The following is a 23,160-nucleotide window of genomic DNA, read 5'->3' on the forward strand; positions in this document are numbered from 1 at the left end:
GTTCCGTCAACATCTAATTTTCAGAGTGTTCCTGATAAACATAAGAGATTTTATTTTTTAAATCCATTAAGAAGGCTATGTCTGTTATTTCTCCTTCTAGTTTACATAAAAGTCTTTTAAAACTTCTCTTTTTTCAGATGAATTTTTAAATGAACATCATCATTCTGATACTGATAATGGTTCTTCTGGTTCAGAGGTTTCTGTCTCAGAGGTTGATGCTGATAAATCTTTGTATTTGTTCAAGATGGAATTTATTCGTTCTTTATTTAAAGAAATATTAATTGCATTAGAAATAGAGGATTCTGGTCCTCTTGATACTAAATCTAAACGTTTAAATAAGGTTTTTAAATCTCCTGTAGTTATTCCAGAAGTGTTTAATCTCCCTGATGCTATTTCTGAAGTAATTTCCAGGGAATGGAATAATTTGGGTAATTCTTTTACTCCTTCTAAACGTTTAAGCAATTATATCCTGTGCCATCTGACAGATTAGAGTTTTTTTGGGACAAAATCCCTAAGGTTATGGGGCTGTCTCTACTCCTGCTAAATGTGCTACTATTCCTACGGCAGATAGTACTTCATTTAAGGATCCTTTAGATAGGAAAATTGAATCCTTTCTAAGAAAAGCTTACTTATGTTCAGGTAATCTTCTTAGACCTGCTATATTTTTAGCGGATGTTGCTGCAGCTTCAACTTTTTGGTTAGAAGCTTTAGCGCAACAAGTATCAGATCATAATTTTATAGCATTATTATTATTCTATAACATGCTAATAATTTTATTGGTGATACCATCTTTTGATATCATTAGAGTTGATGTCAGGTATATGTCTCTAGCTATTTTAGCTAGAAAAGCTTTATGGATTAAACTTGGAATGCTGATATGTCTTCTAAGTCAACTTTGCTTTCCCTTTCTTTCCAGGGTAATAAATTATTATCTCAACTGTTTCTGGAAGGAAGGGAACTTTTTTTACCAAAGGATAAAAAATCTAAGGTAAATTTAGGTCTAATAATCATTTTCGTTCCTTTCCTCGCAATAAGGAACAAAAGCCTGATCCTTCATCTTCAGGAGCGGTATCAGTTTAGAAACTATTTCCAGTTTGGAATATATCCAAGCCTTATAGAAAACCTATAGCCAGCTCCTAAGTACCCATGAAGGTGCGGACCTTATTCCAGCTCAGCTGGTATGGGGCAGATTACGTTTTCTTCAAATAAATTTTGATCAATTCCGTTCTCAATTTCTGGTTTCAGAACATTGTTTCAGAAAGGTACAGAATTGGCTTCAGTTAAGGCCTCCTGCTAAGAGATTTTTTTCTTTCCCGTGTCCCAGTTAACACAGCAAAGGCTCAGCATTTCTGAAATGTGTTTTCAGATCTAGAGTTGGCTGGAGTAATTATGCCAGTTCCAGTTCTGGAACAGGGGCTGGGGTTTTATTTTATCTCTTCATTGTACCAAAGAAGATCAATTCCTTCAGACCAGTTCCGGATCTATCAATATTGAATCGTTATGTAAGGATACCAACATTCAAGATGGTTACTGTAGGACTATCCTGCCTTTTGTTTAGCAAGGGCATTATATGTCTACAATAGATTTACAGGATGTGTATCTGCATATTCCGATTCATCCAGATCACTTTTAGTGTCTGAGATTCTCTTTTTAGACAAGCATTACCAGTTTTGTGGCTCTACCGTTTGGCCTAGCCTCAGTTCCAAGAATTTTTTTCAAATGTTCTCGGTGCCCTTCTTTCTGTAATCAGAGAACAGGGTTTTGGTATTTCCTTATTGGACGATATCTGGGTACTTGCTCAGTCTTCTCATTTTCGAAGAATCTCATACGAATCGACTTGTGTTGTTTCTTCAAGTTCATGGTTGGAGGATCAATTTACCAATCAGTTCATTGATTCCTCAGACAAGGGTAACCTTTTTAGGTTTCTAGATAGATTCAGTGTCTATGACTCTGTCCTTGTCAGACAAGAGAAGTTTAACATTGATATCAGCTTGTCAAAACCTTCAGTCACAATCATTCCCTTTGGTAGCCTTATGCATGGAAATTTTAGGTCTTAGGACTGCCGCATCAGATGCGATCTCCTTTGCTCATTTTCACATGTGACCTCTTCAGCTCTGTATGCTGAACCAATGGTGCAGGGATTACTCAAAGATATCTCAATTAATATCTTTAAACCGATTATACGACACTCTCTGACATGGTGGACAGATCACCATCGTTTAGTTCAGGGGGCTTCTTTGTTCTTCCGACCTGGACTATAATCTCAACAGATGCAATTCTTACAGGTTGGGGAGCTGTGTGGGGGTATCTGACGGCACAAGGGGTTTGGGAATCTCAGGAGGTGAGATTTCCGATCAATATTTTGGAACTCCGTGCAATTTTCAGAGCTCTTCAGTCTTGGCCTCTTCTGAAGAGAGAGTTGTTCATTTGTTTTCAGATAGACAATGTCACAACTGTGGCATACATCAATCATCAAGGAGGGACTCTCAGTCCTCTGGCTATGACAGAAGTATCTCGAATTTTGGTTTGGGCGGAATCCAGCTCCTGTCTAATCTCTGCGGTTCATATCCCAGGTATGGACAATTGGAAAGCGGATTATCTCAGTCGCCAAACGTTGCACCTGGGCGAATGGTCTTCACCCAGAGGTATTTCCTCAGATTGTTCAAATGTGGGAACTCCCAGAAATAGATCTGATGGCTTCTCATCTAAACAAGAAACTTCCCTGGTATCTGTCCGGATCCCGGGATCCTCGGGCGGAGGCAGTGGATGCATTATCTCTTCCTTACAAGTGTCATCCTGCCTATATCTTTCCGCCTCTAGTTCTTCTTCCAAGGGTATTCTCCAATATTCTAAAGGAATGCTCATTTGTCCTGCTGGTAGCTCCAGCATGGTCTCACAGGTTTTGGTATGCGGATCTTGTCCGGATGGCCTCTTGCCAGCTGTGGACTCTTCCGTTAAGACCAGTCTTTCTGTCTCAAGGTTCTTTTTTCCATCAGGATCTCAAAACCTTAATTTTAAGGTGTGGAGTTTGAACGCTTGATTCTTGGTCAAAGAGGTTTCTCTGACTCTGTGATTGATACTATGTGACAGGCTCGTAAATCTGTATCTAGAGAGATATATTATAGAGTCTGGAAGACTTATATTTCTTCAGGATGGTTTAGATAAAGGTTTGTCCGCAAGTTTCTTGAAAGACAAATCTCTGCTCTTTCTGTTCTTTTTCACAGAAGGATTGCGAATCTTCCTGATATTCATTGTTTTGTACAACCTTTGGTTCGTATAAAACTTGTCATTAAGTCAATTTCTCCTCCTTGGAGTTTGAATTTGGTTCTGGGGGCTCTTCAAGCTCCTCCTTTTGAACCCATGCATTCTTTAGTCGTTATATTACTTTCTTGGGAAGTTTTGTTTCTTTTGGCCATCTCTTCTGCCAGAAGAGTTTCTGAATTATCTACTCTTTTTTGTGAGTCTCCTTTTCTGATTTTGCATCAGGATAAGGCGGTGCTGCGAACTTCTTTTGAATTTTTTTCCTAAGGTTGTGAATTCTAACAACATTAGTAGAGAAATTGTGGTTCTTTCATTATGTCCTAATCCTATGAATTCTAAGGAGAAATCATTGCATTCTTTGGATGCTGTTAGAGCTTTGTAATATTATGTTGAAGCTACTAAGTCTTTCCGAAAGACTTCTAGTCTATTTGTCATCTTTTCCGGTTCTAGAAAAGACCAGAAAGCTTCTGCCATTTTTTTGGCATCTTGGTTGAAATCTTTATTTCATCATGTCTATGTTGAGTCGGGTAACACTCCGCCTCAAAGGATTACAGCTCATTCTACTAGGTCAGTTTCTACTTCCTGGGCGTTTAAGAATGAAGCTTCGGTTGATCAGATTTGCAAAACAGCAACTTGGTCCTCTTTGCATACTTTTACTAAATTCTACCATTTGATGTGTTTTCTTCTTCTGAAGCAGTTTTTGGTAGAAACGTACTTCAGGCAGTGGTTTCAGTTTGAATCTTCTGCTTATGTTTTTTCATTAGAATTTTATTCTGGTTGTGGATTATTTTCAGCAGGAATTGGCTGTCTTTATTTTATCCCTCCCTCTCTAGTGACTCTTGTGTGGAAAGATCCACATCTTGGGTAATCATTATCCCATACGTCACTAGCTCATGGACTCTTGCTAATTACATTAAAGAAAACATAATTTATGTAAGAACTTACCTGATAAATTCATTTCTTTCATATTAGCAAGAGTCCATGAGGCCCGCCCTTTTTTTGTAATGGTTTTGATTTTTTTATATAAAGCACAATTATTCCAATTCCTTATTTTATATGCTTTCGCACTTTTTTCTTATCACCCCACCTCTTGGCTATTCGTTAAACTGAATTGTGGGTGTGGTGAGGGGTGTATTTATAGGCATTTTAAGGTTTGGGAAACTTTGCCCCTCCTGGTAGGAATGTATATCCCATACGTCACTAGCTCATGGACTCTTGCTAATATGAAAGAAATGAATTTATCAGGTAAGTTCTTACATAAATTATGTTTTTTTACACCTCACTACTTGGCTATACATTAAACTGAAGTATGTGTGTGGTGGGAGGTGTATTTATAGGCATTTTGAGGTTTGGGAACGTTCTTACATAAATTATGTTTTTTCCAAATATGTTCTTGTTTGATTATAAAGAAACCTTCCTAAGAGGTGGAAGTTTAGAAGTGGGAATTGATAATAGAGGTGAGCCCTAACTATAGAGAGGGGGTGCTTAACCTATGTGCGACAATATACAGACAAAAGGGGTGTGGATTCTGTGGTGTACCTTTTACCAACCATAAGGTAAATACAATCCTATATAGGCACCAGACATATATATATATATATATATATATATATATATATATATATAATCTATCTATGAATGCAGAAAGAGAAATTTCAATAAGTGTGCAGGGGCGTTCAGCTAGCAATAATGTTCTTATTCAATAGTATTAGGCATGATTGTAGTCCACAATAAATGTAAATGAGTTCCTTAAACCAAAACGTTTTTGTTCCTTCGATACAGTGATGTATAGTAAGTAATTACTGCTTACCATCTATTACCCCAATCATATGAGGTAAGGTATTCGCGCAGCTGATTGTAGAGTGAAGTGGGTTCTCCGTGCCTCTCAGCTTTGAACAAGGGAGTACTTTGCACAAACTTTTCCAGTGCTAGGATTGACTTGCTGTATAACTCACTTCCACTGGGGACAGAGATTCTCATCACCATTGTATATAAATCCTAAAGACCTCCAGAGGGGACAGAGATTCTTACCACCATTGGAGATATATATACACAAAGTACAGCCTTTCTCATCTCTTCTAAATCCGACTGAGAGAGTCCAGGATTTCCATTATCCCACCTAACAGCATCCTAAGAAGGAGACCTCTAGGCCAAAGGGACTACTTCGATATCTACCCTGAGAGGCACGGAGAACCCACTTCACTCTACAATCAGCTGAGCGAATACCTTGCCTCTCATGATTGGGGTAATAGTTGGTAAGCAGTAATTGCTTACTATACATCACTGTATCGAATGAACAAAAACGTTTGGGTTTAAGGAACTCATTTACATTTATTGTGGACTACAATCATGTCTAATACTATTGAATAAGAACATTATTGCTAGCTGAGCACCCCTGCACACTTATTGAAATTTCTCTTTCTGCATTCACTTTTCTCAGAGACAGGGGTACTCTGTATCAATATAGGGGCTGCATGCTACTCTCTCTCTTTTTATATGGTCCTTATTTTGTGACAAATTAGCAGGGACAGTCTAACTGATACTATAAGCCCTAAATGTGACTATTACAGATCTTTAGGCGTATATTCATTTTTATATTTATTTTTATATTCATATGATTTCAACTGTACTTTCAAATAACATTGGAGATCATACTATTAGTCCCTAACACATATACATATGTACTATTAGCCTTTTAAGAGATCATTAGATTGTACAAACCAAGTACACATCAATACAATCAACTTAGATTTAGCGCTGGTGATTTTCTTCTTTACACTCGCATATATATATCTATATGTACAAAACCATGCAGATACAATAAAACAGAGTGTTGAAAAAAATGCAAGTGTCCCTTTTTGACAGTTAAATATGACAGAGTCCTCTTTAATTCCAAAGGGACAGGTGCTGGCTGCCTCCTCCTCACCGACAGGTCCGGGTAGGCTATACAAAATGAAAAGAAACAGAGGGGCGCCTCATGTGTGGTATCATCAAATATATGTGGGTTAAATGATAAATCAAGCCAAATGGGTACTCACATATTATAAAAGCACACTTATGTGCTGGTAGATGCAGGCTGTAGATCTAGACAGGTGTGACAGCTCACCCACAGTGGAGTTTTTATTTTTGTGCTGCAGTGCTGAGATGGAGTAAAAAACAGATATGGGCACTACATGTGCAGATCATTCAAAGTATAATGAGGTTTACTTCAACAAATTCCCAAATGGGTATTCACATTTAGGCTGAGCACACATATGTGCTGGTAGACACAAGCTGGCAGATTATATCCAACTAGTCATAACGCCCGTTCACACGGGCCATGGTTTGCAGTACAGCGGTCTCTCTCTCTCTCTCTGTCCTGTACCTGATCCTCGCGCTGCTGTTTCAATTGCGGAGGTGCGCGTGTGAGGTCGGGTGGGTGCGCGTGCGAAGATCTATGCTCAGCTGTGCGCTGCTTAAACTATGGAGGTGCGCGCAAGGTCGGGTGGGTACGCGTGCGAAGATCTATGCTCAGCTGTGCGCTGCTTAAACTACGGAGGTGCGCGTGCAGGGATCTAAGGCCAAGTGTTTGTCTCTACTGCGCATGATGGCTTCAGACAAACACTTGGCCTTTTATAATATAGGATGATGGGTGTAGAAGTTGATGTTTACTTTTATGTTGATATCAATTGATTAGTGAAAACATTTATTGTTACCAAAGAAAAGAACAACATACTCCTATAATTCCAACATAGTATTGGAGGAAAAATCTCTTTTGATTTGGTCTGAAGTTTAGTTAATTAAGCACAAAGATGCAGGACTCGCAGGTGTTTTACATTATTTTGAGAACACACCCTCCTGAAGGGAGGGGGGCCAACATTATTCCGTGTACAGATATATAAAGCAGGGTTAATGGTAGGATGTATATATGCCCGAGGAAACGGTTTTAAACCGAGAAACGCATTGCAGCTTTTTAGCGGGTCATTGGAACACCCCAATCCACTTGTATAACACTGTTGTGTTGTATTTTAAATTTTGTTTTTAATAAATACATATATTTTTTATGGAAGCAATTTTCTGAGTGGATTTATCCTACCTTCCTGCTATCCTGACTAATATTTGGGAGACTAATCTCATCAACTTCTACACCCATCATTGGATATCTATGCACGGGGTGAGCTGACACACCTCTCCCTAATCTGCCAGCTTGTGTATACCAGCACATATGTGTGCTCAGCCTAAATGTGAGTACCCATTTGGGAATTTGCTAAAGTAAACATCATTATGCTTTGATTGATCTGCACATGTAGTGCCCATATCTGTGTTTTAGTCCATCTCAGCACTGCAGCACAGAAGTCAAAACTCCACTGTGGGTGAGCTGTCACACCTGTCTAGATCTACAGCCTGCATCTACCAGCACATAAGTGTGCTTTTATAATATGTGAGTACCCATTTGGCTTGATCTATCATTTAATCCACTTATACTTGATGATACCACACATGAGGCGCCCCTCTGTTTCTTTTCATTTTGTAGAAGTGGGAATTATCTTCCTTAGGTGTGTATGCTTACTCCAGACAGAGATCAAAGACTATCTGCTAATCTTTACTGATGTGGTACGAAGTGAAGTATAAATCTTATTCTTTTTTTTTTTTTTTTTTTTAAAGTTTATTAATTTTTGCTTGACATATCTTTAGAATACTGTTGAAAACCTATTAATGAGATCACTTTAGCAAGGTCTCTGTTAGAATAAAAAAAGCATTGTCAAATCTGATTATTTTTGTGGTTTAGGAAATAACATTATCTTCAGGAAATGCTCTAGCTGTAATTGCTACTGGAAGTGTAAGGCTAGATTCTGAAAAACAGCTTTTTTACTTTCAAAGATTTGAGAACCAAGGCAATGAGAACGTTCTTTCCTTCTCAGGGTTGTTGGGATGCTTGTTAAAACAAAGGTTTGGGATAAAGAGAAAAAATAACTCATAGCTTGAATATTCTTTTTTGTTTTTGTTTGTTTTTGTTTTGGTATGGACATTGGCAAGGTAGGATAGACAGAGTAATGTGTAACCAGCAGGTTCTGTAAGGCATGGGAGAACAGCAAAAGAAAGTCAGCCTAGAGAGGATGTTTTTATTTTACAAAGTTTAAATCATATTAGGACAATTTTATGCATCACTGCTTGAAACTATACAGACTGTTAAGAGGTGCTTGGTGAAGAAAGGTTTTAGAGATCTAGTTGTACAGTTACTGTAGTATTTGGATAAATGGATATAATTTTTTGTAGTATCCGTAGGGCCATGCTTTTCTTCTTCTTAAATGGATACTAAACCCAAATGTTTCCTTTTAATGATAGTGCATGCAATTTTAAGCAACTTTCTAATTTACTCCTATTATCAATTTTCCCTCGTTCTCTTGATATCTTTATTTAAAAAGCAGGAATGCAAATCTTGGGAGCTGGACCATTTTTGGCTCAGTAACTGGATTGCACTTGCTGATTGGTGGCTAAATGTAGCTACCAATAAGCAAGCGCTATCCAGGGTGCTGAACCTAAAATGGGCTGGCTCCCAAGTTTTGCATTCCTGCTTTTCAAATAAAGATAGCAAGAGAATGAAGAAAATTGATAATAGGAGTAAATAAGTAAGTTGCCTAAAATTGCATGCTCTATCTGAATCATGAAAGATACAATTTGGGATTAGTATCCCTTTAAACTGATTTATTACTTACCCCCATATTTTGGTAATTTTTTTTCTTATAGCTAATTTGGTAAATTAGCTTTATAAACAGAATATTCTTACCATTTGTTGATCTTGTTTAAATATATGTGTATATAAACATTAACTAAAACCAACACTGGTTATCATTTCTGGTGTTGCTCAGTTCCTGGACTGCTGATAAAAAAAAAACCATATGGATAGTGTGGTCTTGCTTTTAAACCTCGTTTGTGTTATGTTCTTGTCCTTCAGTAAAAGATATGAAGCAAAATGTTTATTTTAAATATTTTTCGAAATACCGTACATCATTAATTTACTATATACTATGATCTATATTAAAGGAATAGTCCAATCTTCAAAAAATACAGTGCTAATTATATCATAATGTAGGGAAAAACACTATCAAATTGTTTGATTTCAGGTCATGACCAAGAGTTAACCCACTGCTGTACACACTCTACACAACGTTTGGTAGTAACGTCATCCCGTGACACAACTTTCCGTCTGTGGGATTTCAGAGACCCTTCCATACATTCTGTGAATGTCTTCCAGGGCCACACAGAGTAAGTAACAACACTTTATACACAATATTTGTGTAGTGTTATGCATTTACTGTTTAGTATCCCTTGAAATAGTTTTTGTAATGTGTTTATTTCTTTGTTCCATTGTTTTTTATGACTAAGTATTAGAGTATCTGTATGTTTTTGCTTTTCTTGTTTAGAACTGTGGGTTATGACAGGGCGTTGGAAATACATGAGTACTGTATATAATAATATAAGAAAATGATACAACATGAGTTGAATCTCAGAGCTATAATTTATTTACGTATCGTATGTTTTGCTCACTGAGACTGTTGAAAGTAGAAAATATGAGTGACCACTAACTAGATGATAACTCAAATCTGTTTTCAAACATCTTTATTTTAAACTTAAGTTTACATATAGATACAGACCCATTATTAAAGTTTATTTGTACTCTAAGGCAGTGCGTGACAAATATGTTTACAAATTAGGAGCCAATAAGAATATTTAGGAACCAGACAGTTGGATTTGTATATAGCTATATGGAGAATAACCCAAAAAGTTAGGAGCCATTGGTAAAATTCTAGGAGCCAGTGGCTCCCAGGTTCCTAGGTTTGTCGAGCCCTGCTCTAAGGCAGTTTTTGTAGACCTTTTCGGAGCAAGTAACCCTACGGCATTAATGTTTGCTGTAAGCTTCCCATGTATAGGTTAAACATTAGAGGCAATTGCGCATACCCCAGAATGTGACAAATTGGGGTCATATATTTTTGTTCCAGGAATTTATTTTAAAATCCAGTTGCAAATGCAGCAAATCTGTGGAAATATTAGAACCACACACAACTAGAAACCTACACTCAACTAGAGATGTAAAATTACCTGAAATTTTGAAGCCATGGAAAAAAAAACTTTTTTCCATTGTTGTTGTTGTTTTGTTTTGTTTTCCTAGAAAAAGTTTTTTTGGAAAAATTGAAAGAAAAACATAAAAATGCAGGGCGGAGTACTCTTAGTCATTTTATTTTTTTTACAATGGGAACATAAAATGCAGTTTGTGTAAAATTATTATGCTGAGGAAATTATCTACAAAACAAAACTAAGAACATTATTTTGTCTACTTTAATCCTCCTACTGATTTATAGTACCAATCGGAGACAAAGCACTCATTTCCATTAAGAGACATTCCAGACCCCTAAAGCACTTCAGTTTAAGAGGTTCCCCTTAGTCCTTTTTATTAAAGTGCCTATTTCATGACAATGCACTTTATTAAGAGAATGGGAATGCCCCCCTTGCTGCCAATGCTTCCCTATGAGAAGAATCTGACAGAAGAATACTTTGCATTTGCATGAGCTGAGTTTCAGGTGTCATACTATCTATAAATGAACATATTGTGTATTTTGTGGAGGCAGTCGTTTCCAACACTTGCTTACTTGAAGATGCTGCTGGTGGAGAAGCCCTTTGGGATGATGCAGCTGTCACAAAAGGAGCAGAAAGAGTGTTTCTGGAATTGGAGGAAAAGCTGATTGTACGTTCATTGCTATGGCCCTCCTCATTTAATTCCATTGATGTCATTGTTAATGTATTTAGGACACCTCTGGCATGCAAGGATGTGTTTTGCCATTTGGCTAGCATTTGGAAAAGCATATTTCTTTTGACAGTATTTGAAATTGCAGCTTTTTCTCAGAAGAAATTGCACTGTGGAAATAATAACCAAACACTGAAAGTTGGTCTCAGCATTGTACTGAGAGGGTGAAAAAAAAATTGTTAGCGGTCAGATTACAGTTAAACACTATTCTGTGATGGGGAAGCAGAACATTAGTAGGAATCAAGTCATTATTTAGATAAAGGTTATAAAGATAAACTAATACAGTTAAAATATGGTTCCGTTTTCAGTATTCAGAGGAATTTAAACTCTTACCTTTCACTTGAGGCCTAAGTGAGAGGACAGAAGTACATGAATTGCAATGATTTGAGACTTTACATAATGTCTCATAAGGCTTTCATAAGTCTTTAAGTTATATAGTTTTTAGAAATAATATTGGAGGTTTAAATATATAAACATATTATTGATCATTGTAAATGAACATATCCATACTCCATTTTTCCCGTAAAAACCGGCGTTGAAAAAATGGAGAAAAAAATGTGTTTTCCCTAATTTTTCAATTTATTTTTTCGGAGCCTTCCCATCTCTACACACAACATACATCCAATTCTTATAATATTATGTCACTTCCAATAAAAAAACAACAACAATCAAACATATACTGAGGGAAGTAATATTCATGTTACCACATTTCTACATCTAACTTTATCACATGCAAAGCTTTTTGGGTTCAATTCATTGTTATATTCTTGGGTAAAGAACACTTTAACTGGCACATGTTATCATGATCACACAATGCATTAAAAAATTGCTACTTACTACTAAGGGGCGCTAAAATGTTAAATCAAGTAAAGAAAGCCCTTATTTACAACAGCAGGTCATAATGGATATCTATGTCTACATAGAATACAAAGATATATAAAAAATATATATATTATTATTATTCTTTATTTATAAAGTGCCAACAGATTCCGCAGCGCTGTCCATGGGTACAAGGATAAAAGTACAATGGCGAACCGATATAATAAAAGACAACATTTTACAGACAGATACAGGGGGAATTGAGGGCCCTATTCTCGTGGGGACTTAAAATCTAGATGGGTAGGAGGGTGGGAAACAGGTGGTGGGGACTGCAAAGGTGGGAATGATATTAGTGGGGAGATGAGGGCAACTGTTGGGTTAGTGAAGTTCTCAAATGAATATAAAAGTCCAGTGTAGTGCAAGTCACCCAATAAGTAATGCAATGGTCCTTAGATATAGTCCCCAACACAGATCAATTGCTCACAGGCTACTCTCCTCCTTCCACTAACAGTGTAATAGTTCTAGAAATGCATAAACAATAAAACAAGAAGGAGCCACGTGTGCGTATCAATCAGTCGGCAAATATAAAGGACACACAGGACGATTCAGGGTACTCACATCTTGTGGAAGCACCCCAATGAGCAAAATGAAGCGTGCTGGCAATTCAGTGTGTCAGCTCACTGAGCCAGGAAGCAGAAACGTCCAAGACCGTTTGATGCCAGGGCTTAATAGACAGCAGGCTTCTAGATCGGAATGATGGCAATGAAAGCACTCGTAATATACAGATATATCAAACTACTCTTATATGTCGATGTACAGAGGATCAGTAGCAACTACATTATATGAGACATAAGTCTATCTGGATTGTTTATCAGACAAGGGTCTACAGTTTATATTTCATTATATGAATATATGACGAGGGATCAGATACCAGGAGGTGTAATTAACTGTTGCTATGATTAGAGATACACTCCCTTCAGTGTAATAACCGCTTGCTTAGATTTAAAGACCTCACAGATGAGTACGCTTGACGAAATGGCAATTTTTAGACCCCTGAAAAAAAAACACATTGCGTATGTATGTGAGTTTGGACTTATACTCTCTTGCAGGTTTTAGCACTTGTTTTTATCCTTTGTTATGCTTTCTAAATAAATTCAATATATTTGTATATATTACGACTGCTTTCATTGACACCATCCTGAGCAAGCAGACTGCTTTTTATTAATCATTGAGCACTGCCATTGAATAGTCTTGGACGTTCCTGCTTCCTGGTTTAGTGAGCTGACACTCTGCAAATTGCCATTACGCTTCAATTAGCACACTGGGGTGCTTCCACAAGATGTGAGTACCCTGTATCGTCCTTTGTGTTCTTGATATTTACTGACTGATACGCCCAGGTGATGCCTTCTTGTTTTATTGTTCATGCCGTTCTAGAGCATTTCATCATGACTTGTTTTTCATGCGATAGTTCTCTGTAGCTCTATATCTGTATATGATTTGATCTCTGTGTATAGTTTTAATATTTTCCATATTATTTTACTCTTCAATATAATCTGCTAAAGGGATATTAATGTTACTTCCTAAATGAGGCCATAGGGCATCCGTATAAAGATCCCACATAATAATAAAAATGTAACACTCAGTGTCCGTATTTATCCCCAAAATTTATGCCTGCTGCATGCTCCTAGCAATCTTTAGAATTTGTCAAAGCTGAATGGTGCATACAGTTTGTTGACGATAAAGTACAAGCAACAGTATATGTTAAAAACTGCATCTATGTTTCAAAATCCGCAACTGGGGCATCCATAATACAGACACTAAAAGGTCATTTATTTATTTCTCCTGTTAAGTGTAGTCAGTCCACGGGTCATCCATTACTTATGGGATATTAACTCCTCCCTAACAGGAAGTGCAAGAGGATCACCCAAGCAGAGCTGCTATATAGCTCCTCCCCTCTACGTCATACCCAGTCATTCTCTTGCACCTAACTAATCGATAGGATGTGTGAGAGGACTGTGGTTATTAAAATTAGTTTTTATTTCTTCAATCAAAAGTTTGTTATTTTAAACAGCACCGGAGTGTGTTGTTTTTTCTCAGGCAGCATTAGAAGAAGAATCTACCTGAGTTTGTGTATGATCTTAGCGGACGTAACTAAGATCCATTTGCTGTTCTCGGCCATTCTGAGGAGCGAGGTAACTTCAGAACAGGGGACAGCGGGCAGGGTTCACCTGCAAGGAGGTATGTTGCAGTATATTATTTTCTAAGGAATGGAATTGACTGAGAAAATACTGCTAATACCGGTGTAATGTAAGTACAGCCTTAAATGCAGTAGTAGTAACTGGTATCAGGCTGATATGTGTGTATGCTTGCACTGAAGTATTTCTGGGGTATTTTCTGCCTCTCTGCAGTGAAAGCGACTAGCAACAGGCTTTTTATTAACATCTCATATATTTATATTTAAAACGTTTACTGGCATGTTAATCGTTTTTCTCTGAGGTACTTGGTGAAAATTTATTTGGGCATTATTTCTTCTGTTATGTGTGATCAGTCCACGGGTCATCATTACTTCTGGGATATAACTCCTCCCCAACAGGAAATGCAAGAGGATTCACCCAGCAGAGCTGCATATAGCTCCTCCCCTCTACGTCAGTCCCAGTCATTCTCTTGCACCCAACGACTAGATAGGATGTGTGAGAGGACTATGGTGATTATACTTAGTTTTTATGACTTCAATCAAAAGTTTGTTATTTTAAAATAGCACCGGAGCGTGTTATTACTTCTCTGGCAGAGTTTGAGAAGAATCTGACAGAGATTTTTTACTATGATTTTAACCGGAGTCGTTAAGATCATATTGCTGTTCTCGACCATCTGAGGGAGGTAAAGGCTTCAGATCAGGGGACAGCGGGCAGATGAATCTGCATTGAGGTATGTGGCAGTTTTTATTTTCTGAATGGAATTGATGAGAAAAGCCTGCCATACCGTTAAAATGACATGTATGTATACACTTCAGTATTCTGGGGATGGTATTTCACCGGAACTACTGTGTTAAAGGTCACTAATCCTTTTAATAACTATTCTCATGTTAAACGTTTTTGCTGGAATGTAGAATCGTTTACATTGCTGAGGTACTGTGTGAATAAATATTTGGGCATTATTTTCCACTTGGCAGTTTTTTGCTTTAATTGTGACAGTTTCGTTTCTCTTCACTGCTGTGTGGGAGAGGGAGGGGCCGTTTTTGGCGCTCTTTGCTACGCATCAAAAAATTCCAGTCAGCTACTTTTATATTTCCTGCATGATCCGGTTCATCTCTGACAGATCTCAGGGGTCTTCAAACTTCTTTGAAGGGAGGTAAATTCTCTCAGCAGAGCTGTGAGAATTCTTTAGTGACTGTGAATAAAAAACGTTGTTTTAAAGTTTGATGCTATAACTGTTTTTCAGTTCATTATTTCAACTGTCATTTAATCGTTAGTACCTCTTTGAGGCACAGTGCGTTTTTTTGCTAAAAAAGATTATAACCAAGTTGTAAGTTTTTTTGCTAGTGTGTTAAATATGTCTGACTCAGAGGAAGATATCTGTGTCATTTGTTCCAATGCCAAGGTGGAGCCCAATAGAAATTTATGTACTAACTGTATTGATGCTACTTTAAATAAAAGTCAATCTGTACAATGTGAACAAATTTCACCAAACAGCGAGGGGAGAGTTATGCCGACTAACTCGCCTCACGCGACAGTACCTGCATCTCCCGCCCGGGAGGTGCGTGATATTTTGGCGCCTAGTACATCTGGGCGGCCATTACAGATAACATTACAAGATATGGCTACTGTTATGACTGAAGTTTTGTCTAAATTACCAGAACTAAGAGGCAAGCGTGATCACTCTGGGGTGAGAACAGAGTGCGCTGACAATGCTAGGGCCATGTCTGATACTGCGTCACAGCTCGCAGAGCATGAGGACGGAGAGCTTCATTCTGTGGGTGACGGTTCTGATCCAAACAGATTGGACTCAGATATTTCAAATTTTAAATTTAAATTGGAGAACCTCCGTGTACTACTAGGGGAGGTCTTAGCAGCTCTCAACGATTGTAACACCGTTGCAATACCAGAGAAACTGTGTAGGTTGGATAAATACTTTGCGGTACCGGCGAGTACTGACGTTTTTCCTATACCTAAGAGACTAACTGAAATTGTTACTAAGGAGTGGGATAGACCCGGTGTGCCGTTCTCACCCCCTCCAATATTTAGAAAGATGTTTCCAATAGACGCCACCACTCGGGACTTATGGCAAACGGTCCCCAAGGTGGAGGGAGCAGTTTCTACTTTAGCTAAGCGTACCACTATCCCGGTGGAGGATAGCTGTGCTTTCTCAGATCCAATGGATAAAAAATTAGAGGGTTACCTTAAGAAAATGTTTGTTCAACAAGGTTTTATATTACAACCCCTTGCATGTATCGCGCCGATTACGGCTGCGGCAGCATTTTGGATTGAGTCGCTTGAAGAGAACCTTAATTCCTCTACGCTAGACGACATTACGGACAGGCTTAGAGTCCTTAAACTAGCTAATTCTTTCATTTCGGAGGCCGTAGTACATTTAACCAAACTTACGGCTAAGAACTCAGGATTCGCCATACAGGCACGCAGGGCACTGTGGCTAAAATCCTGGTCAGCTGATGTTACTTCTAAGTCCAAATTACTTAATATACCTTTCAAGGGGCAGTCCTTATTCGGGCCCGGTTTGAAAGAAATTATCGCTGACATTACGGGAGGTAAGGGCCACGCCCTACCTCAAGACAAGGCCAAAGCTAAGGCTAGACAGTCTAATTTTCGTCCCTTTCGGAATTTCAAGACAGGAGCAGCATCAACCTCCACTGCACCAAAACAGGAAGGAGCTGTTGCTCGTTACAGGCAAGGCTGGAAGCCTAACCAGTCCTGGAACAAAAGCAAGCAGGCCAGGAAACCTGCTGCTGCCCCAAAGACAGCATGAACCGAGAGCCCCCGATCCGGGACCGGATCTAGTAGGGGGCAGACTCTCTCTCTTCGCCCAGGCCTGGGCAAGAGATGTTCAGGATCCCTGGGCACTAGAGATCATATCTCAGGGATACCTTCTAGACTTCAAATTATCTCCCCCAAGAGGGAGATTTCATCTGTCAAGGTTGTCAACAAACCAGATAAAGAAAGAAGCGTTTCTACGCTGCGTACAAGATCTGTTAACAATGGGAGTGATCCATCCGGTTCCGTGGTCGGAACAAGGACAAGGGTTCTACTCAAACCTGTTTGTGGTTCCCAAAAAAGAGGGAACTTTCAGGCCAATCTTAGATTTAAAGACTCTAAACAAATTCCTAAGAGTTCCATCGTTCAAAATGGAAACTATTCGGACAATCTTACCCATGATCCAAGAGGGTCAGTACATGACCACAGTGGATTTAAAGGATGCTTACCTTCACATACCGATCCACAAAGATCATCACCGGTATCTAAGGTTTGCCTTCTTAGACAGGCACTACCAGTTTGTAGCTCTTCCATTCGGATTGGCTACGGCTCCAAGAATCTTCACAAAGGTTCTGGGTGCCCTTCTAGCGGTACTAAGACCGCGAGGGATTTCGGTAGCTCCGTACCTAGACGACATTCTAATACAAGCTTCAAGCTTTCAAACTGCCAAGTCTCATACAGAGTTAGTTCTGGCATTTCTAAGGTCGCATGGATGGAAAGTGAACGAAAAGAAGAGTTCTCTCTTTCCTCTCACAAGAGTTCCATTCTTGGGGACTCTTATAGATTCTGTAGAAATGAAGATTTACCTGACAGAAGACAGGTTAACAAAACTTCAAAATGCATGCCGCGTCCTTCATTCCATTCAACACCCGTCAGTAGCTCAATGCATGGAGGTGATCGGCTTAATGGTAGCGGCAATGGACATAGTACCTTTTGCACGCCTACACCTCAGACCGCTGCAATTATGCATGCTAAGTCAGTGGAATGGGGATTACTCAGATTTGTCCCCTACTCTGAATCTGAATCAAGAGACCAGAAATTCTCTTCTATGGTGGCTTTATCGGCCACACCTGTCCAGGGGGATGCCATTCAGCAGGCCAGACTGGACAATTGTAACAACAGACGCCAGCCTTCTAGGTTGGGGCGCTGTCTGGAATTCTCTGAAGGCTCAGGGACTATGGAATCAGGAGGAGAGTCTCCTACCAATAAACATTCTGGAATTGAGAGCAGTTCTCAATGCCCTTCTGGCTTGGCCCCAGTTAACAACTCGGGGGTTCATCAGGTTTCAGTCGGACAACATCACGACTGTAGCTTACATCAACCATCAGGGAGGGACAAGAAGCTCCCTAGCAATGATGGAAGTATCAAAGATAATTCGCTGGGCAGAGTCTCACTCTTGCCACCTGTCAGCAATCCACATCCCGGGAGTGGAGAACTGGGAGGCGGATTTCTTGAGTCGCCAGACTTTTCATCCGGGGGAGTGGGAACTTCATCCGGAGGTCTTTGCCCAAATACTTCGACGTTGGGGCAAACCAGAGATAGATCTCATGGCGTCTCGCCAGAACGCCAAACTTCCTCGCTACGGGTCCAGATCCAGGGATCCGGGAGCAGTTCTAATAGATTCTTTGACAGCACCTTGGAACTTCAGGATGGCTTATGTGTTTCCACCCTTCCCGCTGCTTCCTCGATTGATTGCCAAAATCAAACAGGAGAGAGCATCAGTAATTCTAATAGCACCTGCTTGGCCACGCAGGACTTGGTATGCAGATCTAGTGGACATGTCATCCTGTCCGCCTTGGTCTCTACCTCTAAGACAGGACCTTCTGATACAGGGTCCATTCAAACATCAAAATCTAACTTCTCTGAAGCTGACTGCTTGGAAATTGAACGCTTGATTTTATCAAAACGTGGTTTTTCTGAGTCGGTTATTGATACCCTGATTCAGGCTAGGAAGCCTGTTACCAGAAGGATTTACCATAAAATATGGCGGAAATACCTATACTGGTGCGAATCCAAAGGTTACTCCTGGAGTAAGGTTAGGATCGCTAGGATATTGTCTTTTCTACAAGAAGGTTTAGAAAAGGGTTTATCAGCTAGTTCATTAAAGGGACAGATTTCAGCTCTGTCCATCTTGTTACACAGACGTCTGTCAGAAAATCCAGACGTCCAGTCCTTTTGTCAGGCTTTAGCTAGGATCAAGCCTGTGTTTAAAGCTGTTGCTCCACCATGGAGTTTAAACTTAGTTCTTAACGTTTTACAGGGTGTTCCGTTTGAACCCCTTCATTCCATTGATATAAAAATGTTATCTTGGAAAGTTCTGTTTTTAATGGCTATTTCCTCGGCTCGAAGAGTCTCTGAGTTATCAGCCTTACATTGTGATTCCCCTTATCTGATTTTTCACTCAGACAAGGTAGTTCTGCGTACTAAACCTGGGTTCTTACCTAAGGTAGTCACTAACAGGAACATCAATCAAGAGATTGTTGTCCCATCCTTGTGTCCAAATCCTTCTTCAAAGAAGGAACGTCTTTTACACAATCTGGATGTAGTTCGTGCCCTCAAGTTCTACTTGCAGGCAACTAAGGATTTTCGCCAAACTTCTTCCTTGTTTGTCGTTTACTCTGGACAGAGGAGAGGTCAAAAAGCTTCTGCTACCTCTCTCTCTTTTTGGCTTCGTAGCATAATACGTTTAGCCTATGAGACTGCTGGACAGCAGCCTCCTGAAAGAATTACAGCTCACTCCACTAGAGCTGTGGCTTCCACTTGGGCCTTTAAGAATGAGGCCTCTGTTGAACAGATTTGCAAGGCTGCAACTTGGTCTTCGCTTCATACTTTTTCCAAATTTTACAAATTTGACACTTTTGCTTCTTCGGAGGCTATTTTTGGGAGAAAGGTTCTTCAGGCAGTGGTTCCTTCTGTATAATGAGCCTGCCTATCCCTCCCGTCATCCGTGTACTTTTGCTTTGGTATTGGTATCCCAGAAGTAATGATGACCCGTGGACTGATCACACATAACAGAAGAAAACATAATTTATGCTTACCTGATAAATTCCTTTCTTCTGTTGTGTGATCAGTCCACGGCCCGCCCTGTTTTAAGGCAGGTAAATATCTTTTAAATTATACTCCAGTCACCACTTCACCCTTGGTTACTCCTTTCTCGTTGATTCTTGGTCGAATGACTGGGACTGACGTAGAGGGGAGGAGCTATATGCAGCTCTGCTGGGTGAATCCTCTTGCATTTCCTGTTGGGGAGGAGTTATATCCCAGAAGTAATGATGACCCGTGGACTGATCACACAACAGAAGAAAGGAATTTATCAGGTAAGCATAAATTATGTTTTTCCACATGGCTGTCGTTTGTTTTGAATAAAATCAGTTTACTGAGCTTCCCCACTGTTGTAGTATGAGTGGGAGGGGCCTTTTTTGGCGCTTTTACTGCGCAGTAAAAATTCAGTCACAAGTCTTCCTGTTCTCCCTGCATGATCCAGGACGTCTCTACAGAGCTCAGGGGTCTCCAAAACTAGTTTTGAGGGAGGTAATCACTCACAGCAGACCTGTGAGACTGTGCTTTGACTGTGATAAAAACGTATATATTTTATAGTTATCCGTTTTTTTGGTATTAAGGGGTTAATCATCCATTTGCTAGTGGGTGCAATCCTTTGCTAAATTAATAAATTTAATGTGAAAATTTGTTTTCTATAACTAATCCGGTTCATGTTATTTCAACTGTGACAGTTTTTTGTGTGCTTTTTAAAGGCACAGTAACGTTTTTTATATTGCTTGTAAATTTATTTCAAAAGTATTTCCAAGCTTGCTGGTTTAATTGCTAGTTTGTTCAAACATGTCTGACACAGAGGAATCTCTTTGTGCAATATGTTCAAAGGCCAATGTGGAGCCCAATAGAAATTTGTGTACTAATTGCATTGATGCTACTTTAAGTAAAAGCCAATCTGTACATGTAAAGAAAAATTCACCAGACAACGAGGGGGAAGTTATGCCGACTAACTCTCCTCACGTGTCAGTACCTGCATCTCCCGCTCAGGAGGTGCGTGATATTGTGACGCCAAGTACATCAGGGCGGCCATTACAAATCACCTTGCAAGACATGGCTAATGTTATGACTGAAGTTTTATCTAAATTGCCAGAACTTAGGGGTAAACGCGACCACTCTGGAGTGAGAACAGAGTGCGCTGAAAATACTAGGGCCATGTCTGATACTGCGTCACAATTTGCAGAACATGAAGACGGAGAGCTTCATTCTGTGGGTGACGGATCTGATCCAAATAAACTGGATTCAGACATTTCAAATTTTAAATTTAAGCTTGAGAACCTCCGTGTGTTACTAGGGGAGGTATTAGCGGCTTTGAATGATTGTAACACGGTTGCAATCCCAGAGAAAATATGTAGGTTGGATAAATATTTTGCGGTACCGACGTGTACTGACGTTTTTCCTATACCTAAAAGGCTTACAGAAATTGTTAACAAGGAGTGGGATAGACCCGGTGTGCCTTTTTCACCCCCTCCTATATTTAGAAAAATGTTTCCAATAGACGCCACCACACGGGACTTATGGCAGACAGTCCCTAAGGTGGAGGGAGCAGTTTCTACTTTAGCTAAGCGTACCACTATCCCGGTGGAGGATAGCTGTGCTTTTTCAGATCCAATGGATAAAAAGTTAGAGGGTTACCTTAAGAAAATGTTTGTTCAACAAGGTTTTATATTGCAACCCCTTGCATGCATTGCGCCTGTCACGGCTGCGGCGGCATTCTGGTTTGAGTCTCTGGAAGAGACCATTAGCTCAGCTACATTGGATGAGATTACAGACAAGCTTAGAGTCCTTAAGCTAGCTAATTCATTTATTTCTGATGCCGTAGTACATTTAACTAAACTTACGGCTAAGAACTCCGGATTCGCCATTCAGGCGCGCAGAGCGCTGTGGCTTAAATCCTGGTCAGCTGATGTGACTTCTAAATCTAAATTGCTTAACATACCTTTCAAGGGGCAGACCTTATTCGGGCCCGGTTTGAAAGAAATTATCGCTGACATTACTGGAGGTAAGGGACATGCCCTACCTCAAGACAGAGCCAAACCAAGGGCTAGACAGTCTAATTTTCGTGCCTTTCGCAACTTCAAGGCAGGAGCAGCATCCACTTCCTCCGCTCCAAAACAGGAAGGAACTGTTGCTCGCTACAGACAGGGCTGGAAACCTAACCAGACCTGGAACAAGGGCAAGCAGAAAACCTGCTGCTGCCCCTAAGACAGCATGAAGTGAGGGCCCCCGATCCGGAAACGGATCTAGTGGGGGGCAGACTTTCTCTCTTCGCCCAGGCTTGGGCAAGAGATGTCCAGGATCCCTGGGCGTTAGAGATCATATCTCAGGGATATCTTCTGGACTTCAAAGCTTCTCCTCCAATAGAGAGATTTCATCTTTCAAGGTTGTCAACAAACCAGATAAATAAAGAGGCGTTTCTACGCTGTGTACAAGATCTTTTACTAATGGGAGTGATCCACCCAGTTCCGCGGTCAGAACACGGACAAGGGTTTTACTCAAATCTGTTTGTGGTTCCCAAGAAAGAAGGAACCTTCAGACCAATCTTGGACTTAAAGATCCTAAACAAATTCCTAAGAGTTCCATCGTTCAAAATGGAAACTATTCGGACAATCTTACCCATGATCCAAAAGGGTCAGTACATGACCACAGTGGATTTAAAGGATGCGTACCTTCACATACCGATTCACAAGGATCATTACCGGTATCTAAGGTTTGCCTTTCTAGACAGGCATTACCAGTTTGTAGCTCTTCCCTTCGGGTTAGCTACTGCTCCAAGAATCTTCACAAAGGTTCTGGGTTCTCTTCTGGCGGTACTAAGACCGCGAGGAATATCGGTAGCTCCGTACCTAGACGACATTCTGATACAAGCATCAAGTTTCCAAGCTGCCAAGTCTCATACAGAGTTAGTACTGGCATTTCTAAGGTCACATGGGTGGAAGGTGAACGAAGGAAAGAGTTCTCTATTGCCACTCACAAGAGTTCCCTTCTTAGGGACTCTTATAGATTCGGTAGAAATGAAAATTTACCTGACAGAGGACAGGTTAACAAAACTCCTAAATGCTTGCCGTGTCCTTCATTCCATTCCACACCCGTCAGTGGCTCAATGCATGGAGGTAATCGTTTAATGGTAGCGGCAATGGACATAGTTCCCTTTGCACGCCTGCATCTCAGACCACTGCAGTTGTGCATGCTAAGTCAGTGGAATGGGGATTACTCAGATTTGTCCCCTATGCTGAATCTGGATCAGGAGACCAGAAATTCTCT

At 39.9% G+C, this 23,160-nt stretch overlaps 1 protein-coding gene across 1 annotated transcript in view; it reads left to right on the forward strand.

The window, feature by feature from the left end:
- The window catches only part of WDR37 (WD repeat domain 37), a gene marked incomplete in the record, with an annotated part of 556,897 nt that overhangs the window by 352,326 nt on the left and 181,411 nt on the right, over window positions 1-23,160 (forward strand). The window contains 1 exon segment of the mRNA XM_053713841.1: window positions 9,366-9,507. Coding sequence (XP_053569816.1) covers window positions 9,366-9,507 — 142 coding nt within the window.

The sequence above is a fragment of the Bombina bombina genome, chromosome 5, assembly GCF_027579735.1.
Source record: "Bombina bombina isolate aBomBom1 chromosome 5, aBomBom1.pri, whole genome shotgun sequence".
Lineage (NCBI taxonomy): Eukaryota > Metazoa > Chordata > Amphibia > Anura > Bombinatoridae > Bombina > Bombina bombina.